We start from the raw sequence: 17,219 nt of genomic DNA on the forward strand, positions 1-17,219 counted from the left end.
CACCCTTCAAACCGAAACGCATTACTACTTCACGGCAGAAATAGGCAGGCAGGGTGGTGGTGTAGGCACCACCACCCTGCCTGCTTATTTCCGCGTGGACCCACAAGAGGTCCTACCACCAGTAACCATTATGATGTTATTTAATCACCCATTCATCATTGAATTCTGGAGGATGTGATAGCTCCGCGGTTAAAACGAGCGGGACGGTGGTACTCACCCGGCGCGGGCTTACAACATTACGGCATGCCGGTAGAACAATACTCAGTTTAAAGCCTTTTCTTCCAAGCAACCGGCGAAACGGAGTAATCTTTATAGTATTTCATCAAATGTTCACGATTGACTACCACGGTGAAGGAATAACATCGTGTAATCAAAATCAAACCCGCAAAATTATAATAATTTGCGTAATTACTGGTGGTAGGACCTCTTGTGAGTCCGCACGACTAGGTAGCGCCGCCCTGCTTCTTTCTGCCGTGAAGCAGTAATGCGTTTCGGCTTGAAGGGTGGGGTAACTATTGTAACTATACTGAGACCTTAGAACTTGTATTTCAAGGTGGGTCATTCACGTTGTATATGTCTATGAGCTCCGGTAACCACTTAACACCAGGTGGGCTGTGAGCTCGTCCACCCATCTAAACAATAAAAAAAAGTACAATGAATACAATAAAACTAATATTGAACTTTAATGAAATTACATTAAGACTATTTTAACATTGAATCACGTGTTTTTGTTTTTCATCTTATAATTTCCGACACTCCTAACTGTTTTCGTAATCACGGACGACTAACTAATCATTTGTTGGTCTTGAAATAACACACCAAATATCGCCTAATGGTTTAAAAAGACAGTAGAAAAAAAACTCACAATATATTGAGGTCTAACATTCAGTTTGTTTTGAATGCATCCTCACGATCCCAGATGAGAAAAGTTGAATACGTAATTGAAATTTTTTATGAAAATTTTAAAATGAAAAGAAATCCCTTGAAACGAATACATACCTAATGACTCGCCCCATTTAAATATTTGCTGGAAGTTAACGCATCTAAGAGATCCCTGGACGCATTATCAGATATTAAATTCTTGAGTAAATCTTCGATGTTGCGACATGGGAATTTGGCATTTGGTCTCGGGGCCCGTGGTCGGCCTGCGGAGGCGGTCATTACGTTGCGAAAGGAAGGCCTCTATATGGAAAATAATGTTTCTTGTGTTATTTGGACCGTAAACGCAGCGCCGTTCTCAGATCGCCAGTAAACGTTTATGAGAATAGAGACGGCGCTGGGGAGGCTGTATAATAATGTATGCTTACACTAGTATCTGTGGAACAGAGATGATTAACTATACAGGCCATTGTCGACGGCGACACAGCCATAGAACAATAAAGAGGTATAATCCGATCGCACTGTTTATCGTAGTTCATATTTGGCGCCACATTGAGGTCACTGACCTCGAGCGGCAACTGATTTTAATATCGATACATTGCGTGCATTGCGCAGACTGTAATCATCTTTTGAGCACTGCTACTAAATATAATTTTTAAGACTCTCTCTCAATAACGGTCGTATACCTACATTGTATATGAACCATTCGTGTTTGCCATGGAATTGTGAGCCCGGAGATCTAAGTACCATCTATGTCTAGGAGACATGTGTTTTTTTTTTTTGTTTTTTTCTTCTCATCTATTCGCTAGTAACTATAGTAAGTAGTAAGTAGAGACTATTCTAGCTACGCGCGGACGGATAGGTGAGACCTAGCAAGAGCAGTGCTTCGCAGAATTTACCGTCGGATCGGAATCGCGACCCACTGAGAAAATCCGGTGACAGTCATTAAAGGTACCTAGCTTCCGTTACCTAGCGGATGACATTGGTCCGCAATGTTGTTGAGGTTAGAAAATGTGGTCAGCGCGACCAACACGAGGGCTTGGTATACCGTTCTTCTGTTTGATTCTGTTCTAAAAGCTACTCTCTATGAAATAATAACTTTAGAATATCTTTATCACTGGTAATACGTCAGGAGTGATTAACAGCATCACACGGTACCGACTGATCTCTGACTCGATTAATGTATTTAGCCTTAGCGTGAAATTTTTAAGGTGACATTTGTTTTCTATTGTCATTACATGCATGTACCTATACGTGTAGATCATCAACGGGGGGGCACAGTCAGACGCCGCCTACTGCGTACATATAAAACAAGACCTTCAAATGCCTTCACAAAGTCCGCAATACTACATTGATAGAGGTAGTCCACGTCGCCCAAAACACGTCATTACGGATCCTCCCGATCCATTAACGGCGCTTTTAGGTACCACAAGCACCGGTTACAGTCCTCGTCGAACCCGTCGCTTGCGATGAAGGGCTCGACGAGCGAATTAACCCAAATACACAGCCCACTGAGTTTCTCGCCGGATCTTCTCAGTGGGTCGCGTTTCCAATCCGATGGTAGATTCTGCGAAGCACTGCTCTTGCTAGGGTCAGTGTTAGCATCACTTCAGTTTGAGCCCCGTGAGCTCACCTACTAGTTAAGTTTACGCTGAAATAGCCTTTCAAGGCTATCAGCTTAGGCAGAAAAAAAAAGATAGAGGTAAACATTTTTAAAAAGTGTGCGGAGTTTTAAAACACCTTTCATGATCAGTCTTAACTAATTTGTGATAATTCATTTAGTTATATGTACATAATCTTAAGCCTTTTAAAGCTACAATCTTGCCCAGGCTAAAAGTATAAAGAGCAGGCGGTCGCGGACATGTTTATTGAACGACATGTGTAATTACAAGTTTGCAAGACTTCATATATCAGACGCTATTAGCGTGCCACCGGCAGACACCCTGACATTTTTATAGTCACCAAGAATCCATTCGCGTGTCTATTTTACTTAGTTAAATCGTATGTGGCTATTTAATAATATAGGTTAGCGATTATTACAGTGCTCCCGTTTAGTGACACCAAAAGTAATGGATGTCTGGGCAGAAATAAGAGTGTCGCTAGCCATCCACGTGCATTATTTTAATTAGGAACTACAGTCCAGCTCACAACATAATAAGGTCTTCGAATACTCACGACGTACTCAACAAATGTTCACGATGGACTTCCGCGGTGAAGGAATAACATCGTGTAATAAAAATCAAACCCGCAAAATTATAATTTGCGTAATGACTGGTGGTAGGACCTCTTGCGAGTCCGTGCGGGTGGGTACCACCGCCATGCCTATTTCTGCCGTGAAGCAGTAATGCGTTTCGGTTTGAAGGGCGGGGCAGCCGTTGTAACTATACTTGAGACCTTAGAACTTATATCTCAAGATGGGTGGCGCATTTACGTTGTAGATGTCTATGGGCTCCAGTAACCACTTAACACCAGGTGGGCTGTGAGCTCGTCCACCAATCTAAGCAATAAAAAAAATACCAAAAAGAATAGTCTTATGACTTTACTAGCGGTTCGGAATGAAAATTCACCGCTAAGAAAATTGAACAAGAAACAGAGTTTTCTTTTTGCATCATTATCAACTTTTAATCAATAATTTCTAAGTAATTTTCAACAAAAATTACTTTCAGGTTTCCATCAATTTAATATAAATAAACTTTAAGTTGGAACGAGAGACACCCAGACAGTAGCGACTGTTTGCAAACTACATAATATGCTAAACTTATTTAAGATGAACGGGCGGAGATAAAGAGCACGTAGTCCCGAGCATTCTCATGAATGTTACAGAATTGCACGTTAATATCCATGTTTGGGATAAATCTGAGAGATATTTATTCTTGTACTTCAGCGCTATCCTGGGCGCCTCTCTTAGCTGAACACGCATCGCACAATTTTCCTGATGTTAAATTCTTATCAAATCTAATCAATCCTAATTCATCAATTCTAAATTCAATTTTTCTGATGCTAATGTTGGGGCTCCCGCGGTACTGTAGCGCATCAGGTATGTTTGCGGATGCTCACGTGGATGACTTTTCATCAATCATCCGCAAACGAACGGCCTCACTGATGCGTGGGGTTCGTGCGAGTACTAATAATATCCTGATGGTTATAGGTAATAAACCCGAATGTGCTGTTTTGAGACACTGGGTTCATATACATACCCATATACCAGGTGCCTCAAAGCAGCGCAGATTTATGAATTAAATGTTTAAATGTTTTAATTGCTAATTTTAATTTTAATTTTACTAACATAGTTCTAAGTATTATTCTACTTACAACATATGGACTTAAGAGGGTCTGAATTAAATGAATTTTATTTTTATTTATTTATTTATTTTTTTTAAATTTTTATGAAATCTAATCAATCGTAGTTGATCAATTCTAAATTAAATTTTTCTGATGCTAAATTCTTAAGAAATCCAATCAACCTTAAATCATCAATTCTAAATTAAATTTTTCTGATGTTAAATTCTTATGAAATCAATCAATCATAAATCATCAATTCCAAATTCAATTTTTCTAATAACAATATAGTTTATGGTATATTATGTTAATTAGAACCACTTTCACGATTTAATCCCTAATTTTCTATTGATATTAAATTATTTTGTCTGTGACCACGAAAAATATCGAAATGAAAATTCTAAACGTTGGAAATAACAATGACAATACAAAACACGAGACGAAACTGTAAAAGCAGTTTTAATTATGTAGGTACTTAAAATATTATTATGTCCTTCTTCAAACGAGGCTTGTGGAGAGTATTAAGCGGTAGGCAGCGGCTTGGCTCTGCCCCTGGCATTGCTGAAGTCCATGGGCGACGGTAACCACTCACCATCAGGTGGGCCGTATGCTCGTCTGCCTACAAGGGCAATAAATTTTTTTTTTTGATGTTTTAAAATTTATGGGTAACAGTTAAAAAAATTACGTTTGAAAATTAAGTCAGCATTCCTATCATTGGAGCGGGATTGGGCCCTTAGGGTGGCGAAGCGCGTTGTCGGAGCCCCGGCCGGCTCTTTCCCTGGGACAAGTACAAGACTCCGTAGGCGTTACTCCGATAATAAATAAAAGATCAAATATCCGCGCAAGGTCAGTGTTAATTACTGCGGTGGCATCGCGGCACGCACTTTACAACCCATTGTCTCAGGTTTTATTCCCCTGCCGGACACTAAATTAGATCTAATCGTTATGTACCGAGGGTAATGTAATCTGTAATTAACTTTTACAGCAAATGGCGCAGACAATGGATATATGCATATCGTTTTGTTTACGATTTAACTATCATGTTCCTTTTTAGTAATAAAGTATAAACAGAATTTACAGTTCAGAATTGTGTTAAATATTCTCAGTAATAAAATAAATAATATAGTATAATATAATATCTATTAACAGGCTCTGGAATTGATATTGTGTAAATCTGATCCTATGCTTCGGGTAGGGACTACGAAATATCTGACTCCCTTTATTCTATTCAATTCCGTCTGGAGGGTACCAATAATGATGCAGCAATAGCATTTAAATATCTTGAACTTAAGGATCGGAATCGTGGAAAGAGCACGTCTGACATCATGAAATCGTCGTGGCCTAAAGGATAAGATATCCAGTGCATTCGCATCGAGCGATGCACCGGTGTTGGAATCCCACAGGCAGGTTCGAATTTTTCTAATGAAATACGTACTTAACAAATGTTCTCGATTGACTTCCACGGTGAAGGAATAACACAGTAGCTGAAAATCAAATCCACAAAAAAAAAGCGTAATTACTGGTGGTAGGACCTCTTGTGAGTTCGCAAGGGTAGGTACCACCGCCCTGCCTATTTCTGCCGTGAAGCAGTAATTCGTTTCGGTTGGAAGAGTGGGGCAGCCGTTGTAACTATACTGAGACCTTTAGAATTTATATCTCAAAGTGGGTGGCGGTATTTACGTTGTCGATGTCTATGGGCTTCGGTAACCACTTAACACCAGGTGGGCCGTCAGCTCGTCCACAAACCTAAGCAATAAAAAAAAATTAGAAAAAAATTGCTTGCTTCGAATATAATAGTGGTGTTTGTACCTATACTTATAAGGTTAGTCGTGATCATATAACAATTTGAGACTAGTGCGCGTCTGGGTGATCCCGCGGTCCCGCCTCGAGCAGCGTGCCCCGCCCTCCCAGCACTATACATTAGTCCAGCATCAATAAACAATGCTTGTTGCTGTCCCTTTTTGATACATTTCGATCTCTGTCGTGTTGTTGGTGGTCTTCGCGGCCACTCGCTTGTTCCAGTTTCGCAAACATACAGTCTGTGAGCAGATATACGACAAAAGGAAGATTTTCCACCGAGCGGGTGTTATTGCTCGGTAGACCGACGGTGTGAATGTTGTTTTTTTTCCTACCTTAGTTCTTTAGCTGATGGGTCTAGAGAAACTATGTCAGCGTCACCGGGCTAGTAGGTGAGTTCACGGGGCTCAAACCTGACGATGTTGCAAACACGAACCCTAGCAAGAGCCGTGCTTCGCAGAATCTACCATCGGATCGGAAGCGCGACCCACTGAGAAGATCCGGCGAGAAACTCAGTGAGCTGTGTCTGTGGGTTAATTTACTCATCGAGCCCTTCGTCGCAAGCGACGGGTTCGACGAGAACGATGACCGGTGCTTGGGGTACCTAAAAACACCGTTAGTGGATCGGGAGGATCGGAGATGACGTGGTTTGGGCAAGAATGTTGTTGTTCGGAACTTGTATATATGCGAGCTTATCTTGAAAATGTCGTAAGCGAGATTCAGGCATCTGTCAAATATCTTGCGTTGTATGATGGCTACCCGCCACAAGTCTATATCCTATATCTGATCGGTCTGAATTTTGAGAACTTACTTAAAAGATCCATTGTAGTGGACCTTGAAGGTCTGCGGCGGTATCACCCGGTCCAGAAGGCGAGGGGTGAGCGCCAGGGCTGCAACGGCACAGCATAAGCTGCTGTCGCCGACGGCACCCACCTCTATACTCCATCTGCGGTCAAATTATAAAGCTTATCACACAGACTGCTGGTGGGGAGGGTCGTAATTCCGCACGGGTATTCACGACCATACTGCATATTTTCATAGCGAAGCATGTACTCCGACTTGAAGAGTGGGACAGCCGTTATACTATAGAACTGAGAGAACTCAAATCTCAAGGTGGGTGGCGAGAATTATAATTTTCGTAATTACTGGTGGTAGGATCTCTTATGAGTCTGCACGGGTAGGCACCACTACCCCGCCTATTTCTGCCGTGAAGCAGTAATGCATTTCGGTTTGAAAGATGGGGAAACCGATGTTACTATACTGAGACCTTAGAACTTATATCTCAAGATGGGTGGCGCATATACGTTGTAGATGTCTATGGGCTCCAGTAAGCACTTAAAATCAGGTGAGCAATAACCTTGCTCACCCGTGTAACCTACAAAAAACCTTCAGTTGGGCATTCTAAAGCTATTAAGAACGAGGCCATCCCACCAGAATAAACTTAGCGTGAAATTTCTAAGTTACCTCGCAGCAAAGTCATCATCATTCTCGTCTTCAGTGACTCCATCATTGAAACCTTCGCCCCGGAATGCAGGCCTCGTGCACAGCTCCTGGCAACAAGGAATCATTTCAACGCTGGCCATGGGCAACTGAGCTAACTAGTACTTCTGTTGATGTACATACGGCAGCGCTGGCTTTCGAGGATTAGACGCCCGCTGCAGTGGTATACACTATGCGATGTTACAATCGAAACCCGTAGGCGGGTGCCTTTTTGTCTAAAACTCCAATTACAAGAGAATAATGAAACTCGAAAAACGTGTCAATTTAAGTCCGCAAGTATGCACGTATTGTAACCCAGGTGCCAACCAGGGTGAGTATTTTGGTTCCCTCTATTTCTGCTACGAAGAGGGCTATCGCTAATATTGTTTCTCAATTTGTCAATTTGCGTGCACTGGGTACTTGTACCTATTAGTCCAAGGACGCGTGGACCAACGATGATAGGGCACTGTTAGCGCGAACCGCAGTGAGCTCTTTCAATGTTATACTATTTAGTTATTTCGTATAATTAACTGTCGTATCTCGCACTGGCGGATGCTTATTACGAAAACAATAACAAGAAGACAGTAACTGACTAAAATAATAATTCGTGCTTGCCGCTTACAGCGAACGTAACGCATTTATTTAAATAAAAAAACAGTTACCGCCCTAAATATTAAATGGTCATTTAAAAAGCGTAATTCTTAGAATCAGTTGTGGCGCGTGAACGCGTAACGCAGTCTCGGTGATAGTGCTGCTCGCATTGTAGGGTTGCCAACAGAAAATAATCCTGTGTTTTTTGTTGATATTTATTATGACCGCACCTAGCGACAACAGGAACCAGGTCTTAGCCAACAGTGGCACATACAAATCGCCAATTAACTCAACATTCCTAGTAGGAAGAGTGTGCTTAAGCGGAAACCACCGGTAAAATGCGGGAATACAATAAAAATTCGTGGCAATACAAAGGATAGAAGAAAAAATTAATTGCAACCTAGAGTGATAAAGCGGTATAAAATGAATATTAGCACATATTTCATACTAGTGAGTTCAGAATGATATTTCCTGACTACTTTTGCGTTTTAATTATTTGTGAATTTGATGGTGGGAGAAATGTATAATTGTAAGATTTTTGGCGGGAAAGCAAGGCGCGAAATTGTGTGAATTGTTTTGTTTTATTAATTTATTGTTTAATCAGGTTTAAATGTGTAATAAACGGCGGTTTATTAAGTGTTTAGTATCTGTGAAAGTGTACAAATGTGCATAAATGAAACAAAGTCAAGCTTCTTGAGAAAAGTTTCAATAACAAACCACCATTTCACTGTCTATCATTTAATTTCATCCCAATAGATTAATATCTCAAATTAATCAATTTCATTTCATTGCGCTCCATTTTTTTTTAAACAGAATAAATAAAAGATTAGGCTGTATAGTGTAATATCTTCGTCTTGTCATTTGGAAAAATAGAACTTGCATTACCGTGAAGTTGTAAATCGTGGTAGGAAATATTGATAAACTTTTCTTATGTAATTTAACGCGAAAGTTCAAAATGTTTCGTACTAAAGATCATTTGAAGAAATGTTTGTGAAATCTAGGTCAATGTGACAAACCATCATCTCTCACATAGCTTGTTTTTCATTAAATATAATATTAGGTATTTTGATTCTAAGTTATATTAAATTCCAGATCACTAACAGCTGCTGCTTACACAGGTTCCGGTGGCTAAAATATCTGTAAATTACGTAGTTTTCAAAAGTTTGTAACCCTATCCGTTTGGGAAGGGCGTCTACCGGAGCGCGTGCTCACTGTACGTCAACTTTTAATAACAATTACATCAATTACAGCATTGCGTGGTCCACATGCATGATTACTGTTACAGTCGGAGTATAGCGGAGTAATAGAGTGGTAGCGTTATTGTGTAAAGTTTAGCTCTCATTCGAGAAGATGCAGGTTCGAATGAGCAATGATGTCGAGTGACAGAGTGCAGAGAGAGTCGTATAGTGGGTAGGGCCCGTGGTATGTTTCCAACATCTGCAGACCGTTACGTCCAACATACCCCGCAAGCCACCCAGGTGCGAATACCCTGTCTTAGAATTGATGCACGAAAAAAAAAGACGTGTGACCAAAGTTAAGCACTGGGTTGCAAATAATTAATTCTCTAAACGTAAAAAGCTGGTAACTACTAATTAAAAAACATGATTGGAGGATTTAGGGCGCACCAGCCATAAGCTCGTGTGAAGTGAGGGCCAAACTTTTCCGCAGATTACGGGTTCGCGAGATAATTAAACCAATAAATGGTGTTACGTACCCGTGTGTGCGAACATTACGTTTTATCTTTAGCCACCTAACCCTAGATCGACTGTGAACTCGTCTTTCCATGAATAGAATTTAGAAAAAAAACTACGCTTAAAGACACGTTTAAAATTCACCAGAATTGCGCTTAGAATGAACAAATACTGCATTTCACTTCGTGTAAATATTTACGAAGAAAGTGCAGTCGTATTGCAAATACACAAATAAGTACTTGTACTTTCTCATTACACAGTTTATTTGTAGAAATTTAAGTTATTTAAATAAAGAATATGTGGTCGGCGGGCTCGGTCACACGTGCAGGGTGTGCTAACTCAATGTCACCAGGAAACGGATGGTAGGCCAGGTCGTGGCACTTGTTAGATATAATTATAATCTAAATGGCTGGGGGGTGGCAGTCGCCGCTCGGAGATGTCGCAGTATGAAGGCCGCCACCCTCTTTGAGACACGAACTCGAAGTCTCAATTGGATAATGAGTGATCTACAGTATAAACAAGAATACTCAGCGGTTTGACGACAGAACTAGGCAGAGTAGAGCGAAAAACTCAACCAAACCCAACGCGAAAAATTTATAATTGTTTTTTCCAACCTGTCCCATTTTGGTAGCTCTTGAATAGTAAATTTTTTATGAAGTCGTATGTGGATATCAGTCTATGAACGATGGTAACTACTACTTACCATTAAGTTTAGCGTGTATTATTGTGCTTAAAGCGGAATTAAAAAAGAATTAAAAAGCTATTAAATTAGTTTTGAAGACGGTTTCACGAAAATGGATGTTATGAGATAACAAACCAGTATGGATGTGAGCTAATGCTCTATCTTGCTGTACTATATTCCTGTCGTGAAGCCGTCATCGCCTTAGATGTAATCAAGACTCAGTTTTACCTCGGCAAACAGCGTGAGCGGAATTCCGGTATTTAGCCTGGCTGCTCAACGCCATATCTACCAATTCAATAAAAATATGAAAGTGCTAATTAAAAACGCAGGCTGTGTAAAAGCGTTGCTCATCGGTTGTATAACCGCGAGATCCAATTGTCGGCAGTCACGAGTTAGCGAGTGTCTTTCACTGCGCCGCGTCAGACAGAACAGCTCCCATCCAAACCGTGTCTGAGATATCAACTCGCATTTGAAGATTCAATTGGATATGACTATTTCGCGATAGAAATGGACAGAACGGTACCTACCCATACGGGCTTACAATACGCCCCATCATCAGTACAAAAGCACAAAACAATGAATCTGACGATTTGTTTTAAGCCGTCAAAGGTGTCGTCAAGAGTTCATTTACAGCACAACTATGTTAGTTATTTGAGTGAACTACCTATTGCTTCACGAATATCAGATTAACCAGTGCTCCGTGATGTCGCTTGTGTTTCCCAGATCCATCTGGTGGAAGCTCTCGTGTATTTCAAGGGTTCTGCCACAGCAGCTCGAGTCCCACTTTGTGTTGTTAAGTTGACCCTGGTCCACGGGTCTCTACTTAGTCTCTTTCCAGTTTCTCGCTGAGTTTCGTTGCAGGTTTCCATTGCTTATACACTCTAGTGATAGCAGAGTGAAATTATTTTAAACTTTACATTTTTAAATTTTTCCATTGTCAACGAAGACAGTAAGGGTACCGCCTAAGCTGTTGAAGAATATCAGTGCAGCCAGGAGCCGCTGCCGTTAAACCTATATCATTATAGATACTTTTCAAGCTTCGTTTGAAGAAGGACATGTCATCTTGGGAAGGTCATTCCAGAGCCGAATGGCAAAAGTGACTATGAAACGCACACATTGTGGTTACAAATAGCGGCTCAAATATCTATAGAAGGAATGAACTGGTCGTGGTGATGACGACGACTTCTTCTTTGTCTCCACCTTATCCCACTAGGTGGGGTCAGCACAGCAATTTTTTCTATTCCATTCTCTTCTGTCAGCCGTCATCTCAACTCCTCTCTCTCATATCGTCATTCATACATTCTACACATTATCGTTGCCGCCGCTGACTACTCCCCGAATCCTGATCATGCAGGAGCCAGTCACCGTCGACGCCCTAGACACGTCCTTACGGATCCATCAGATCCAATAACCTTTGCATTAGATGCCTTCAGCTCTAATACTAGGGGCAGGCTTAGGGACCCCGGTAACCGTACTCGTCGAACTCGACAAAGAGGTCGACGTGCAACCTAACCCATGCATCAGCCCGCTGAGTTTCTCGCCGGATCTTCTCAGCGGGTCGCGATTCCGATCCGGTAGTAGATTCATTCGCGAAACAATTGCTCTTGAGTTGTTAGGTCTCCTTCGGAGGCGCTCGGGCAGTTGTTAGCAAATCCCACCCCTCTTGGCTGAGCCTTTGCTCGCCCACCTGTCCTGGTGGAACTGGAAAGGCCTTCGGGCCACCAGTAAACTTTCAATCATAAAAAAAAAAAAAAAAAAAAAAAAAAAAAAAACATTCTACACATGTCTTCTTCGGTCAACCTCTTCGAAGATGTCGGGAACTTTTCAAAGAATTTCTTAAAGTATTCCACTCGGTACGATTTGAAAAATATTATTAGGATACGCACATAGTCGTTAATTTGATCTGAGTTCGATCGTAACACGCAGCCGCGTCGGCAGCTCAGTCGCCGCGTGTGTTACAATATATAAACCGTACAACATGATTATGCAAATTCGATATGTATCGAGTACCTACGTACTGCGCTGATGCAAGTTTCTTGTTATCGTTTTTTTTTAAAATAAAAACATCAAAAGATAATGTGTTGAATAAACACTCGACTTTATTGTTTCAAATATAATTTATCATTGACAATTATCTTTTCTTAATAATACAGTTGGACCGTCTTTCGTAATGTTTACTTTTGTATTCGATACATTTGGACTATTGCGCATTTTCATCATAAGTATCGACCTGTACTTGCGTGTGTACTGTATGTCTTAGCGCTTAGTTCTTAATAAATTAATAACATTCATAAATAATAATTTAAAATTATTTTGCTGTGAATTTAACATTGTATTTTTTGTATTTTTTTAGAGTTAAAGTTTTTTTATAAGATGCTTTCTTTCAAAAGTCCTTTAGCAATTTCTGTAAATATGTAAAATAAGCTGAGCACTAAAAGCGAAGTGCGGCGGCATTTAGCATTTAACTACATAATTCCTGGCCTGTGGCAAACGCAAAGCTTTCTCGTCATAATATGTCATTAAACGAACACTTTCACTATTGAAACAGTATTCGATAAATTGATTCGATTAAAATAATGTTTCGAATCGTTATCGATATTATATGGTAGTTTTTTAGTTGAAAAGTATGATATTTTTTTATCGCCAGCGAAGGCACAAGATTCTACCGCCCTAATGGACAAGGACAATGTCAAGACGTTGCCTCTGACAGCCCTCCAACAAAACACCGAGTATGTAACCTGCTATCTGCCCGTGTAGGCTCACACTACAGTAAAACACGTAGTGAAAGCACAATGTAACAATTACATTCATAAATAATTAATAACTTCGCCTTTTGGATATGGAATGATAATCTTATAAAATATGTTTCATCAGCATGCCTAAATATGTTTTTAGGCAGCGGCTTGGCTCTGTCCCTGTCATTGCTGAAGTCCATGGGCGACGGTAACCACTCACCATCAGGTGGGCCGTATGCTCGTCTGCCTACAAGGGCAATGAAAAAAAAGACTACACTAAAATTACTAAAACCGAACTAACTAATTCACTAAAACCGAATGAAATGTTTGAAACATCACCGTAGGCAGGCGATACCTCTCTAACAATTCAATTCAATTCGTTTACATGTAGCACGCAGGCCTCAAAGCGCGATTGACCTCCCACTGACCCGTTCTTTCACTTTTACGATTATTGTTATGGCTGTGGCCGGTTCAATTGTACATTTTTATGAAAGAGCTACATTTAATCTAGGTAAGAATGTTCTAGTTTCATTCGCGGTGTGAAGTGACAACTGGTGACGCGAAAACTACAGTAGTGCCAGTCTAGCTAATCGACGTAATCCACGACTTTGTAAGCGAGCAGAAGAGTCCGAATCCTGGGGTTAGATATCTCAACGTGACTGTCGCAACTCACCTTGAGACAAGAGGTCAAACTGTCAACCGTATTGGATGACTTATATTTGACCTTTCAACCGAAATGGATGAGTGCTTCGCGACAAGAATATACAAGACAAAGGAATCTACCTGTAGGTAATCTTTAAGAGTTGTCTCTTAGCAATGAAATCGCGCGTTAAATGTATAATAATATAAAAATGAATTGCTGTTCCTTAGTCTCGCTAAAACTCGAGAACGGCTGGACCGATTTGGCTAATTTTGGCCTTAAATTATTTGTGAAGTTCAGAGAAGGTTTAAAAGGTAGATAAATATGAAAATGCTCGGAAATAAATAAAAATAATAATTTTGTTTTTCCTTTGATGTGTTCCCCGTCGGACGGATTCCTTTTGTTGGTTTTAAGTTTATTTTATACAAAAGTTTTATTTATTGATTGAGGCACTACGAAGTCTGCTGGATCAGCTAGTATTTACATAATTTTCATTACGTCTTCTTTATTAATAAAGAGTACTATTTTTTAAGTAAACGCCAAATAATATTTATATACTAGGAGACTTTGTTCGTGCGATCCCTACGCTGGTTTTAGTTCTAAAGCACTCAGATAGCCTGTATCCTCGATTGGAGCCCTGACAAGTCCCGTCAATTGACATCCGTTCATTTGTACCATAATTATGTATTAGATAAATAATTGAGACTTTGGGTTTCATGTCTCAAGGTGGGTGGCGGCATTCACGCTGTGATACAATTAGACCTTGGGATCATCTCGTTCACAGCGCAAAAGAAAACCGTTTTTCAGCCCAATTTTGTTGACCACAAAAAGTAATTGAACCTTGGGTGTGTCTGTTGGTAGGGCTACGGATTCAGGTCGGAACGAGAACTATACGGCAGAACTGTGGTAGGAATCAATAGTCTAATAGATTTGCGGGTTCTTGCCGACGTTCGTGGCCCAATAAGTATGTACGCTCCTCGGTACAGTCGTGAGAACTAGCACTTTTTGTGTTTTGCGTATTTTTTTGAAATATTGTCAGACTCACTGAATGCATCGTGTGTTCCACTTAAATACCTTATTTATGCTCATAAGGTATCTGAAATGTATTATATGTGTGAAATGTATTTATAACGAACTAGTCCCGCAGTAGTCGAAATTCGACTATAATTACTTGAATTATAAGTTTAAAATTTTTTATGGTTCTATTGTCAAACACTATTATACTTCTATAATTTAATCACAGTGTGGCGTTTAAGAACGCACCTTTTTATGATGCGTAAGCCGGAACGCACGAGAGGTGCGAAAAAGAATATAGTCTGTGACACGAGACCTTTTTTACCGCCGAAAATTTAAAAACGTAAAAATAATTTATAATGTGTTTAATAACTAATATAATATAATAACCTAGAATTGTTTATGCTGCTACAACAATAAAATTTATATTGTTTCAACGGTGGTGTTAATTATATAAAACACGACTTTACGGCGAAATAAAGATGGGACTCTATAAGAACTCCCTCAACAGATTTCGCCACGACTATGCTATAGATAAGTAATATTAAAGACAAACAATATTAATCTATTCTGAATTTGAGCACAGACTTTAAATCCCCAAAGTAATGAACATTTTTCAAATAAGATATGACCTCTTATAAGATATGATCTCTGTTACCAGGTCATAAAATAAAAAAAACAGACTAAACAAAAGTTTGACAATTGACAATAAACAAAGAGTATATTTTTCAAATATTTTTATGTATGTGTTGTGTCAAATACATGGTAGTGTGTGTATTGTTTCTTTTATTGATTTCACTTATTATATATGCATAATTTAAAAAAAAAATTGCATTCTGCACTCCTTCTCTATATTATCTATAAGTGTGGAAAATTTCATACTCCTCCGTCCGCGCAATTTTCGTAAAAAGGGGTACAAAGTTTTTGCTTCACGAATTAATATAACGAATAAAAAAAACATAATTATGTGTGAAGCTCAAACGAATCAATCCTTAATTATTATTTTGTACATATCATACATTTGTATAATACAATGCATGTACAATTGACATTAAATATAGTTCTGTTTAAACATTTTTAATAAATGTATTATGTGATCTTAAAGAGTTCCTTTCGTGTAACCAAACAACTGAAGGAAGGTTTTCCCGAGGTCACAGTGAACAAAGCGACAATAGCTCGGCTGTACAAGTGCATCTCAGTGTACAAGGCCGCGTGTTCCCACGTCACACGACCACGTCCCGTCAATTCGAACAATATTTCAAAGAATGCTTGAGAAGAGGTTGGTTTGTCTGACAACATACAGGAAATATCTGTCGCGGATCATTTCGCAATTAAATATAAATTAATCTTAAGCAATCAATCAAATGTAATCAAATCTTAGTTATATATTTATTTTTTATTTTTGTTGTTAATGCACTGTCGATTGCACCTATAGGTAATTGAGGTGACATCTGCCATGAACTTTTGTCAGTTTGTCAATGTTTTGAATTGATGATCGCTTTGTTGGTGCAAATTAATTAATAAATAAGAGGTTCTTTTTTGACATGTCTACCACGGCTCATGGACAACAGCAACGCTAGGAACTCTCTTCAAGCCACGTTTGAGGATGACGTGACGCTCATGATACTCAGTTATAATATAATAAGTTAATATATAAATAATTATATATTATATAAATATTATAATAACAGTTATATTATTTCGATAAATACTTCATTGAACATATGGTACAAAATACAGAAAGCGACAAAGTATGTTTTTTTATTTTTTTTATTGCTTAGATGGGTGGACGAGCTCACAGCCCACCTGGTGTTAAGTGGTTACTGGAGCCCATAGACATCCACAACGTAAATGCGCCACCCATACCTTGAGATATAAGTTCTAAGGTCTCAAGTATAGTTACAACGGCTGCCCCACCCTTCAAACCGAAACGTATTACTGCTTCACGGCAGAAATAGATGGGGTAGTGGTACCTACCCGCGCGGACTCACAAGAGGTCCTACCACCAGTAAAGGTAGACCCTCAAGATTTGAACATTAACACCAGGACTGCCGGGAATTGGAACGATCTTCACCTTTATGGAGTTAAATGGTAGCAGCACACATTTAATCTCTCTCTAACTTTAGTCGTATCATTTTAGTACTTATCTATTTTCATCGCTATAATCTGTATTACAGTTACACCACTACCACTACCACCACCAATATTTAATTCCGCTTGTACAGTTTCAGTTTAAAGCCGCGCTTAATTTCGGATTGTTCATGCCTCTTAATTTTTTTATTTAGTATTTTTAGAGCACGGTGTATTTGAACATATATTCGTTCCAAACATTTCCTCGTGTGATAATTTCACCGCAATCACACACAAACACAAACAAGATAAATCAAGTATGTACCCCAAAAAAACCCGATTGTTCATTGTCTATGATTCAG

The 17,219-nt window shown here is 39.5% G+C and overlaps 1 protein-coding gene across 2 annotated transcripts in view; it reads right to left on the bottom strand.

Annotated features, from left to right (window-relative positions):
* The window catches only part of LOC101746514 (calpain-11), a 73,104-nt gene that overhangs the window by 24,259 nt on the left and 31,626 nt on the right, over positions 1 to 17,219 (bottom strand). For both annotated transcript variants that reach the window (XM_038018874.2, XM_038018873.2), the window contains exons 5-6: positions 7,420 to 7,505; positions 6,767 to 6,901 (exon numbers count right to left, since the gene is read on the bottom strand). In XM_038018874.2, the coding sequence (XP_037874802.1) occupies positions 6,767 to 6,901; positions 7,420 to 7,505 (221 nt within the window). The remainder of the gene's footprint in view (positions 1 to 6,766; positions 6,902 to 7,419; positions 7,506 to 17,219) is intronic.

Source organism: Bombyx mori, chromosome 3, assembly GCF_030269925.1.
Source record: "Bombyx mori chromosome 3, ASM3026992v2".
Lineage (NCBI taxonomy): Eukaryota > Metazoa > Arthropoda > Insecta > Lepidoptera > Bombycidae > Bombyx > Bombyx mori.